This window comes from Hemitrygon akajei, chromosome 29, assembly GCF_048418815.1.
Source record: "Hemitrygon akajei chromosome 29, sHemAka1.3, whole genome shotgun sequence".
Classification (NCBI taxonomy): domain Eukaryota; kingdom Metazoa; phylum Chordata; class Chondrichthyes; order Myliobatiformes; family Dasyatidae; genus Hemitrygon; species Hemitrygon akajei.
Genome location: NC_133152.1, coordinates 47,105,812 through 47,117,899, shown reverse-complemented (window position 1 = coordinate 47,117,899; position 12,088 = coordinate 47,105,812). Strand labels below are relative to the sequence as shown.

The following is a 12,088-nucleotide window of genomic DNA, read 5'->3' as shown; positions in this document are numbered from 1 at the left end:
ACATTAATCTGGATTAGTCCTGTTTCTCAGCTCTGGGTACATTGATCCTGTCGATTGCTAACCGTACTTCCACTGCTTCACCAGGTGCTCTGGAAAGAATGCGAGGGTGGTTTTAGTCAGTGAGTTCAGCCAGCTGACCAACTTCCCTCCAATCAATCATGGCCTTAAACCGATGTCCCTGGTAACTGATCTCTCTGCTAAGAAGATCGAATTTCTGTTGATGCAGTCTCAGCCTCTAAAGATACATCGGTTAAGCAGCCCTGGGCCTTGACTGTGGGCAGTCCCAGCCTGGTCATTAAGGTGGACAGTCCCAGTCTGGTCATTAAGGTGGACAGTCCCGGCCTGGTCTCTAAGGTGGACAGTCCCAGCCTGGTCATTGTGGACAGTCCCGGCCTGGTCTCTAAGGTGGACAGTCCCAGCCTGGTCTTTAAGGTGGACAGTCCCAGCCTGATCTCTAAGGTGGACAGTCCCGGCCTGGTCTCTAAGGTGGACAGTCCCGGCCTTGGCTCTGAGGTGGATGATCCTCTCCTGGCTACAACTGTCCAGCCGTGTAAACCTTCACTGCACTCACTCCAGTGCCATAGGGTCCTTCCTAGTGACCAGAATGCTACGTTGTAGTAGTGCAATCAGAGTCTGATGCCGTTCCAACACGAATGCCTGTTCTTATGTACCGTTTTCTCCCATAAAGCAAACTGTCCTGTGTGCCCCCTTAAACACTCTGTTCCTTTTCACTGCTCAGTAAACACCAATGTCTTCCCTCACCTTAACTGCTCCTCTACCCACAATCCCTCACCTCTCCCGGTTAAACCGTACTTTCTCTTTCTAAATCCCTTTCCTGTCTTTCTGTTGGTCCAGGGGATTTTAGGGGAGAGATTTTGCTGATAAAATATGCTCAGAATCTCACCAAAGGAACTTAAATTCAATTCAAGTTTAATTGCTCATGAATACAGTCAAACAAAACAACATCACTCTGGTGCCAAGGTGCCACACGCAGTACCAACAGTCTCACATGGCACAGGGCACATACAGCACATATGAGAAGGCAAGCACATACAGTATATCAGTAAAATAGTCACAGAAATAAACATCCAAGACCCTGATTCTATGAATGCTACACAGTTCTACAAATTATATTACAACCGATCCATTATTACTGATAGGGTAATCCATAATAACCATCCGGGTATAATATAACAGGATGGACAAGCAAGAACAACTTGTTTAATAGATATCGTCATTCCAAACACACATAACATACAGAAATCAGTAAGTGAAAAACACCAGAAATATGCTGATTAAAAGAGGAAATTGAAAGACTCTGGAACATGAACAGGGTATACGTTGTCACAATAGTAATATCTATAACCGGTATCATCCCAAAGGCACTGCACAATAGTATTAAACAATTAGGCCTACACAGCAATATCTATGTAAATCTTCAAAAAGCCACCCAAAAGAAACAACAATAGATTAGTCTGTAAGTTCCTATCAGTTGAGAGATGAGTGTGCTCGGCTCTGCGTATACCTCAGGTGGTGCCAGCTGAAGCTGAGGAAAAGTAAAAATATAATAATAATAATAATAATAATAATAATAATAATAAAACAATAAATATTAAGTTGTAGAGTCCTTAAATGTGAGTCCATAATTTGTGGCCTGGGTGGTGGGGATCCTTAGTGATGGCTGCTGCTTTTCTGTGACAACGCCTGATGTATCACTATCTCGGACCGATCAGCCAGCCAGTTTAAAAAGAGTCGTTCAGATGGGAGCAGATCGAGAGGTTAACTAGGTGATGTTAAAATTAGTGGTATGTAGACTCTGAGGATAATTATTAGAATTAAAGTAGGATTTTGATCAGCTGGATAAACGGATTGAGGAATAATAAAGGGGACACAACCTCAGGACGTCCAGTTACAACAAAGACGAGGAGGAATTTCTTTAGCCGGGGTGGTGAACCTGTAGAATTCCTTGCTACAGATGGCTGTGGAGGCCAAGTTATTGTGTATATTTAAAGCAAAGTTTGATGTGTCCTTTATTTGTCAGGGTGTCAAAGGGTATGAGGAGAAGGCATTAGAATGGGGTTGAGAGGGATAATAAGTCAACCATGATTTGATGGGCAGAGCAGACTTGATGGGCCGACTGGCCTCATTCGGCTCCTATGTCTTATGGGCTAAATGTTTAATTCAGATTTAAGAGCAAAGTGTTGCATTTTGGAAAGTCAAGTCAAAGAAGGACTTTCATGGCATCCTGGGGCGTGCTGTTGTACAGAGGGACCTTGTACAATAAGTATATTGTTTGATCAAGGTGGAGTCACAGGTAGACAGGGACAGAAAGCTTTTGGCTGCACTGGCCTTCATCAGTCGGGGCACTGAGTTTGGAATTGTACAAGATACTGGTGGGACCACACTTTGAGTATGTTGTAGGTTTTGGTTTCCCATTATAGGAAAGATATTACTAAACAGGAAAGATTTAGAAGGATGTTGCCTGGATTCAAGGGACAGGGTTATAGGGAGAGGTCAGACAAGCTAAATCTTTATTCCTTGGAGCACAGAAGACTGATCTTATAGAAGTGTATAACATTATGAGCGGTCTTACTCCCAGAGTAGGGGGGGAGGGGAGTCTTGAACCACAGGGCGTAGGTTAGAAGAATTAAGGAGGTCTGAAGGACAATAGTTTTAATCAGACAGGAATTAACTGCTAGAGGAAGTGCAGGTCCAATAATAACTTCTAAAAAAAATCAGACAGGTCCATAGATTGGAAAGGACTTCAAGAGAATCCAGTCTCACAATACAAGGACATCCATTTAGAACAGAGATGAGGAGGTATTTCTTTAGCCGGAGGGTGGTGAATCTGTGGAATTCATTGCCACAGATGGCTGTGAAGGCCAAGTCATCGAGAGTATTTAAAGCAGAGGTTGATTAGTCAGGGTGTCAAAGGTAACGGGGAGAAGACAGGAGAATGAGGTTGAGAGGGAAAGTAAATCAGCCATGGTGGAATGGTGGAGCCCATTTGATGGGGCAAATGGCCTAATTCTGCTCGTGTGTCTTATGGTTTTATGGAAATGGGTAAAACGTGGGCAAATGGGACTTTAATGAGATGGACATTGGTTGGCATTGACCAGTTGGGCTGAAGGGCCTGTTTGACTCTAAATGGGTTGCTTGTTCTCTGACTGCTGATACCCACTTTAACTTAATTCCACAAAACCAGACACGTGACTGATTAAACCTTTTTTATTCAGCGGGTGATTAGAAGTCGAAGCCAGTCGATGGATGCCATGGGTCTCAGCATTAAGAAACAGAACACTGTCTCCTCGAGTCACAGTGCCAGTCTTACCCAGACCGCAGGAGAAACCATCAGAGCCCCTGGCATTGTAAGTATCAGCCCCTATCAGACAGAGACATCGAAAGGCACAAGTACTGAAATCAACAGCTTTGAAAGCTCACATCTGGGAACCTTGGAGTGCCATGGTAGCACGGTGGTTAGCGCAACGCTACTACAGCTTGGGGCGTCAGAGGTCAGAGTTCAATCCCAGCATCCTCTCTAAGGAGTCTCTGTATGTCCCTCCCCCCCCCCCCCCCAAGGCAATGTGTGGGTTTTCTCCAGTGCTTCTGGTTTCCTCCCACATTCCAGAGACGTACCAGGTAGGTTAATGGTCCTGTGAAGGTTAAATCAGAGTTGCTGGGTGGCGTGGCTCAAAGGGCCAGAGGGCCTATCCCGCGCTTTAATTGTTCTTTAATCCTTTACCGAGTCAAAGAGACACATTCAAGCCAGCGACAAGTGTTGAAGCAGAACCTCTCATGAACCAATTAGCCACACCACACAGTATTGTGTGCTTCGGTGTAAAGAGGCAAGAGGCTTGGGAAGTATCGGAGGGTGCCACGGTAGCGTAGTGTTTGGCGCAACACTGTTACAGCTCAGGGCGTCCCAGATTTCCGTGTTCAATTCCAGCACCGTCTGTAAGGAGTCTGCGCGTTGTCCCTGTGAGTGCACGTGTTGCCTCTGGGTGCTCCGGCTTCTCCAGGGGGCAGGCCAATTGGTCACTGCAAATTGTCCCTTGATTAGGCTCAGGTTGAATCGGTGGGTTGCTGGGTGTATGGCTCGTTGGGCCAGAAAGGCCTGTAGTGCGCTGTAACTCTAAATGAATAATTCACTAATCCTGTACAAGTTTGAAATGAAAATCATTTATGATTTCATAAAGCAGTTAATACTTCCTCAGCAACAACATTATTGATGCCGATTCTGAATCTGGGAGGTTTTTGCTACCAACGTATTGATTTCATATGATTATATAGTAAACACTGAGTCTTGCAATGTCAACAGGAATCTATCAAACCATCCATCTTTATACAATAAGTGTACACTTAAGATGAAAAATGGTAACTAATTTCTTCTGAATATTCCTTTATTTGGAAAGTTAAATCTGGGTGGAACTTCCACAGTGGATGGTGGGACCCTCGGCAGTACAGAAAGGACTTGCATGCTTCACTGAGTGTGGAGTCACAGAAGCCAGGGTCTTGTAGAAGTGTTTCAATATTCTGGCCTACATCGTTCAGGGTACTGTACTGGGTATCAGGGTTGGGAGGTCACAGTGCAGTTATACAGGACACTGCTGAAGCTGAGTTTGGAGTAGTGCGTTCAATTTTGCTCGCCCTGCATTACAATAATGTTATTAAACTGGGAAGAGTGGAGATAAGATTTCAGAATCAGATTTTATATCACCAGCATATGCTGTGAAATTTGTTGACTTTGTGGCAGCAGTACAATGCAATAGAAAAAAGACTGTGAATTACAGTATCAATATATTAAACAGTTAAATAAGTAGTGCAAATACAGAAATAAAGGAAGTAGTGAGGTAGATTTACAAAGACATTATAGGGAGACAATAGACAGACTAGGACTTTATTTCTTTGAGATTAGGAGACTGAGAGAGGTGTAGAAAATTATGAGGGGCATAGGTAGAGTGAATGCACTCATTTCTCCTCTGTCCACCCCTAGGGCTTTGAGGAACCAAGAACCAGAAGACAGCTTTAAGTTGAGAGGGAAAAAATTAATTGGAACCTGAGGGGCAACACCTTTCTACAAAGTGTGATGTATATCACCCTTCTTATAAAAGCACTGCCTAGAAAGCAGTGGCAAACCACTTCTGTAGAAAAATTTGCCAAGAACAATCATGGTCAAATACTATGATTGCCCATGCCTTATGTATGTGGAACGATCTCCCAGACAAAGTTGTTGAGGCAGGTACAATAACAAATTTAAAAAGACAGTTGGGCAATTACATGGATTGTAACAGGTTAGAAGGTTATAAGGCAAACCTGTCAAATGGGACATCTCGGTCAGTGTGGACCTGTATATTTCTAGGCCTTTATAAAGAGCTTAGCTCTTTACTGAAAATCTTCTGCATTTCATATTGGGTTGTGGAGACACAAGAACAAATTGTAGGTATTGTTGCTTCATACCCAGTAATTAGTGAGTTGGGTTAAGCCCATCACCCCTACTATAGGCATAGGCCATGAACAGCAGCTCGCCAGAGTCCTCTGTCCTGGGCCTGTCTTCCTTGTTGTCTCCAGGTGTAGCCCATCTTCTTGGTGAATCCTTCCTCTCCCAGGGATGAGGCTGGTTCTATAGCTAGGTTTCGGTAGGATGAGGTTGCTAGCCACATGCCCAACCCTCCTCCTTTCTCTGTCGGCTTGGGACTGCCCATGGTGGAGTTACCTAATTATTGCTGTCTGTTTAACTCACTTAGCAGGCTAGGTATCCAATGCAAGATGGGGCTACTCTTGAGGAACTGCTTACTACTCTGCGAGGGCACAGAAGGAGAGGAGAGACACTCCTAATTGGTCAGCTATCCTGGAGATTTATTCCACTCCACAGATGCTGCTGGGCCTGCTGAGTTCCTCCAGCATTTTGTGTGTGTGTGTTGCTCTGGATCTACAGAAATCTTGTGTTTACGGTTTGAAATCCTCCTGTACTGCCACATTCACCTTGGTTCCTCTTGCTCCGGGTGAACTATTCATTCTCCACCACATTGTTGGTCTGTTCTGGAAGATTCCTGGGGAGAGCTGTGTGTTTTGCAAAATTCCTTGAACATGTGAATTCAGGATCTTGAGAGTTGGCGTGTTGTAGTGCTTTAGGAAGTGATCTTGGTCTGGGATGGTTGGAGACTAAACACTGCTGAGTGATTGGTTCACCTGGCTTCCCCTATCACCTTCTAGCTTGTCCTCCTTCTCCAACCCCCCCCCCCCCCACCTTCTTATTCTGGCTTCTTCCCCCTTCTTTTCCAGTCCTGATGAAGAGTCTTGGCCCAAACCTTGACAATTTATTCCCCTCCATAGATGCTGCCTGACCTGTTGAGTTTCTCCAGCATTTTGAGTGAGTTGCTTTGGACTTCCAGCATCTGCAGAATCTCTTCTGTTTGTGATTGGTTGCTGTTGACAGGAAGACAGCATGAATGGAAAGAAAGGACATGCATCTAATTTCATGAGGAGGTGTGGTTGCCAAAAGGATTGGGAAAAACCATCCCTATAATCCAGAGGACAGGCTGATAGCCCTTCCAGGTGAGGCACAGTTTCACCTGCACCTCTTAAACCTGGTCTACCTCATCCAGTGGTTATGATGTGACCTCGTCCAGAAGCAGCCTTACTCTGTAAAGGATGGCCACCTCAAACTTGCAGTATGTGCCATTTCATTCTCTTTCTCACTCCCACTGCAACCTGTTCTCTGCCTTCTTCATGACTACAGAGAGGCATTTGTCATCTCATCTTACCCTTGGTCTGAACCGTGAATGTTCCGTTGTCAGGTAATTCAACCCCTCCCCGAGTGTTAGACCGTAAGACATAGAAATAACTAGACCATTTGGCCCAGCAAGTCTGCTCTGCCATTCTATCATGGCTAATTAATTATCCCTCTGAACCCCATTCTCCTGCCTTCTCCCCATAACCTTTGATGCCCTGACTAATCAGGAACCTATCAAAACTCCACGGGTGGTGGGGTGGAGACACGTCTCTACCAAAGGAGCTCCTTCCCTTTGCTACCCTGCAGGTCACCCTTGGGCAAGATGTAGCACCTGCTTAGCCCCCCAGTAAGAGTCATGGGAGCAGGTGGTGGATGTTTGTATGAGCAGCTGGTGCATATCACAAGTGGTTATGCAACCACTGACACCAGGCAGGCAATCCCTGAAGAGTATTGATAATGACTGGGGTCACCCGTCTTGTAAAGACACTGCCCAGAAGAAGGCAATGGCAAACCACTTCTGTGGAAAAATTTACCAAGAACAATCATGGTCATGGAAAGACCGTGATTGCCCACGTTATATGATTTGGCACATAATGATGATGTCATATGACTTGGCACATAATGATGATGACGACCAACCTCCGCTATAAATACACCCAATGTCTTGGCCTCTGCAGCTGTCTGTGCCAATGAATTCTGCAAATTCACTACCCTCTGGCTAAAGAAATCCCTCTTCATCTCCATTCTAAAGGGATGTCCCTCTATTCTAAGGCAGTGCCCTCTGGTCCAATACTGCCCCACTACAGGGAACATCCTCTCCATGTCCAGCCTATCTAGGCTTTTCAATATTAGGTCCGTTTCAATGAGATCCCCTCATTCTTCTAAACTCCAGCGAGTACAGGCCCAGAGCTATCAAACACTCCACATACGTTAACTCTTTCATTCCTGGGAACTCTCATGAGCTTCCTCCAGAACCTTTCCAGTGCCAGAGCCTCCTTTCTTCGATAGGGAACTCAAAGATGTTCAGAAAACTCCAAATGTGATTTGACCAATGCCTTATAAAACCTCAGCGTTACACTCATGTATCCACCATGTTGTCTTCTAGCTTTGTCCACCTCTCCCTTCTTCTCCCTCTCTACCTGGCTCCATCTGCCTTCATCCATCCCCTTGCACCATCTGCTCAACAACCCCCCCCCCCCAGCCCCTCACAATGCCATATATTGACAATGTGTCCTCTTCCCTCTCAGACTATGGATTTTGACCAGTCCAAAAAGGAGACAATTTGACAAATTCTCCTACAGTTCCCTACCTCACAAGGAAATCAAAGGGTTAATGTATAAGGAGGCTCTGGACCCGTACTCGCTGGAGTTTTGAAGAATGAGTGGGGGATCACATTGAAACCTTCCAAATATTGAAAGGCCTAGATTGATTCGATGTGGGGAGGATGTTTCCTTTAGTGAAGAAGTCTAGGACCAGAAGGCACAGCATTAGAATAGGAAGATGTCATTTAGAACAGAGATGAGAAGGAACTTTTTTAGCTAGACGGTGGTGAATCTGTGGAATTCATTGCCACAGACAGCTGTGGAGGGTAAGTCATTGGGTACACTTAAAGTTGAGGTTAGTAATTTATCAGTCAAGGTGTCAAAGGTTACGGAGAGAATGGGTTCGAGAGGGAAAATGGATCAGCCATGATGGAATGGCAGAGGAGACTTGATGGGCTGAATGGCCTAATTCTGCTCCTTTGCCTTATGTTGTAGTTCAGAATAAATGAAAGAAGAAAAAAATCCAGAGCTGAATGCTAAGTAATGGGAGACACTGGAGTAGTGCTGGTTCAGTCTTCTTTCCGTGAAGGAATGACTGCTTAGTTTAAGAGTCATGTGAAGTACAGCCATTGTAATTGTAAACAATTCAGGAGCCAGCTGGTCCAGTTTCTTTGATTTTCCACTCTTGTGTTCTCGCTGTGAAGGAAAGAGTTGGAAATTCCTTCCCAAGTCCTAAACCAGATGGACAATATATGAGTGTGTCACAGCTGTGCGTGAGCTCAGTAAGCTGTACTGGTGACATCAGTCTGGAGAAAACATGAAAAGCATGTAGTCTTGACCTAAAAACATACAACAGAACAGGACTGGTCCTTCAGAACATAGAACAGTAAAATACAGGAACAGGTCCTTCAGAACATAGAACAGTAAAATACAGGAACAGGTCCTTCAGAACATAGAACATAAAACAGTATAGCACGGGAACAGGTCCTTCAACCCACAGTGTTTTGGCAAACCAATTAAGTTAGTAATCAAATGTCCAACTAAAATAATCTTCTCTGCCTACACAATGTCCATATTCTTCTTTTCCCTCACGTTCATGTGACTATCTAAACATCTCTTAAAAGTCCCCAATGTTTCTGCATCTACCACCACCCCAGGCAGTGGATTCCAGGCACCCACCACTTGCCCCTCACATCTCCTTTCAACTTACCCCCTCTTACCTTAAATGCATGACCTCTGGTATTAGACATTTCAAAGTTGAAAGTACATTATACAGCTTTGAGTTTTGTCTCCTCACAGGCAGCCACAAAACAAGAAACCCAAAAGGACTCATAAAAAGAACACCCAATGTGCAGAGAGAAAGAAAAAAAACATGTTGTGAAAATAGTAAAAATAAGCAAATAGCATTTAGAATGAGAGGCAGTCCTTAGAGATGAAGCCCAGAGCAGGCCCACAGCCTCAGCCTCAGCACAATGCAACAAGCAGAACCAACCCGACCCTCGCTTCTGCTCCCAGCATTCTGCCTTTTCAATCCACCTGGGAAACGATACTGTCTGTCTACTCTATCTATGCTTCTCATAATCTTATAAACCTCAACAGATCTCCCCTCGGCCCACGGCACTCCAGAGAAGGCAACCCAAGTTCGTTCTGCTACCCATTATAGCACGTGCCCTTCCGTAATCCTTTGCATTTATTTTTGTTGTTCCTCCCACTGAGGCGTGGGGAAGTCATGAGGCATGAATCTGCCAAGGTTCATGATTAGATGGAGGTACTGTACAGGGGAAGTCAACTTACCTCAACACCAGCTGAATGCCCCAGTGGAGGGCGATCTGAAATATTGGGACAGATTTCTCCATTTCAGAGTAATCAGTAGAACGACGTGCGAGGAAAATTGCTGTTCCATCTGTGAATTAGAAATTTCTCAGACTCTGTTCTAAAATCAAACTCTATGGTTCAAAACTTGCCTGAGAGCAAAACGATGAAATCAGTCAGATTACTCCCCAAGTGCAGACACGAGAGATTCTGCAGATGCTGGAAGAGCTGGAGGTTGGGATGCTAAGCTGGAGACAAGCCAGTTTTGATTGTATCAGTAAAGCATCAGGCAAGTGTGGGTCTTGACAGGCTGTTTTCTGGCAAAGATGTACTTAGTAAGTGTGAGGCCTTCAAAAGTAAAGTCTTAAGAGTACAAAACTTGTATGTGTCTGTCAGAATAAAAGGTAAAGATAACAGGTCTAGAGATGGGGGTGATCTTAAATAGATATTTTGCAGCTGTATTTACTCAGAAGACAGACACAGAGTCTATAGAGGTGAGGCAAGTGCGGTCATGGACCCTGTACAGATTACAGAGGAGGAGGGGCTTGCTGTCTTGAGGCAAATTAGGATGGATAAATCCCCAGGGCCTAACCAAGCATTCCCTTGGACCCTGTGGGGGGCAAGTGCACAAATTGCAGGGGCCATAATAGAGATATTTATATCATCCTTAGCAACAGGTGAGTTACCGGAGGATTGGAGGATAGCCAATATCGTTCCACTTTTTAACAAAGGCTCTTAATCAGGAAATTATAGGCTGGTGAATCTGACATCAGTAGTGGGAAAGTTATTAGAAAGTATTCTAAAGGACCGGATTTACGTGTATTTGAATGCACATGGACTGATTAGGGATAGTCAGTATGGCTTTGTGTGTGGTAAGTCATGTCTAACCAACCTTATAGAGTTTTTTGAGGATGTTACCAGGAAAGTTGAGGAAGGCAAGGCAGTGGATGTTGTCTACATGGACTTTAGCAAAGCATTTGGCAAGGTCCCACTTGGGAGGTTGGTCAAGGATTCAGTCACTCGGCATTCAAGATGAGGTAGCAAATTGGATTAGACATTGGCTTTGTTGGAGAAGCCACAGGTGGTTGCCTCTCTGACTGCAGGCCTGTGACTAGTGGTGTGCCACAGGGATCAGTGCTGTGTACTTTGTTGTTTGTCATCTATATCAGTGATCTGGATCAGCAAATTTGTGATGACAACAAGATTGGTGTAGTAGACAGCGAGGAAGGCTATCATGGCTTGCAGAGGGATTTGGACCAGCTGGAAAAATGGGCTGAAATATGGCAGATGGAATTTAATGCAGACAAGTATGAGATGTTGAACTTCAATAGGGTCAACTAGGGTAGGTCTTCAACAGTGAGCAGTAGGGCACTGAGGAGTGTGGTAGAACAAAGGGATCTGGGAATACAGGTCCATCATTCATTGAAAGTGGTGTCACAGGTAGACAGAGTCATAAAGAAAGCTGTTGGCACATTGGCCTTCATAAATCAAAGCACTGAGTACAGGAGATAGGATGTAATGTTGAAGTTGTATAAGATGTTGGTGATGTCTAATTTGTTGTACTGTGTGCAGTTTTGGTCACCCACCTACAGGAAAGATGTAAATAAGGTTGAAAGAGTACATAAAAAATTACAAGGATGTTGTCAGCTCTGGAGGGCCTGAGTTAGATGGAAAGATTGAATAGGTTTGGACATTATTCCTAGGAGCAGAGAAGATTGAGGAGAGATTTCGTAGAGGAATACAAAATTATGAGGGGTATAGGTAGGGTAAATGCAAACTGAGGTTGGGTGGGACAACAACTAGAGGTTATGGGTTAAGGGTAAAAGGTGAAAAATTTAAGGGGAACTTGAGGGGTGGTAGGTGTACGGAGGACTATGGTCCCATTGCAGGTCAATGGGAGTAGGCAATTTAAATGGTTCAGCATAGACTAGATAGGCTGAAGTGCCTGTTTCTTTGCTGTAATTTTCTACGACTCTATGAATCTATAACTCAACAGGTAAGCAGTAGCAAATACTTCCTTACTAAAGTCCGTCACCCCTACTGGGGCATAGGCTGCCAGCACTAGCTCGCCAGAGTCCTCTGTGCTGGGCCAGTCTTTCACGTTGTCTCCTGGTGTAGCCCATCTTCTTGGTGTATCCTTCCTCTCCTAGGCATGAGGTCTTTGGAGCTTCTGTTGGCATTTCTGTAGCTCTGGGATTTTAAGAGAGGAGGTTGCAACGAGGTTGGTTGCTCAACCCTCCTCATTTCGCAGCCATGCTTGGGACCGTCCACGCCAAAGCCA

At 44.7% G+C, this 12,088-nt stretch overlaps 1 protein-coding gene across 28 annotated transcripts in view; it reads left to right on the top strand.

Annotated features, from left to right (window-relative positions):
* The window catches only part of rap1gapa (RAP1 GTPase activating protein a), a 529,693-nt gene that overhangs the window by 482,384 nt on the left and 35,221 nt on the right, over positions 1-12,088 (top strand). For 26 of the 28 annotated variants that reach the window (XM_073032373.1, XM_073032371.1, XM_073032357.1 and 23 more), the window contains one exon: positions 3,237-3,368. The exons of the other annotated variants lie outside the window; for them this stretch is intronic. In XM_073032373.1, coding sequence (XP_072888474.1) covers positions 3,237-3,368 — 132 coding nt within the window. The remainder of the gene's footprint in view (positions 1-3,236; positions 3,369-12,088) is intronic. 28 annotated transcript variants of the gene reach the window in all.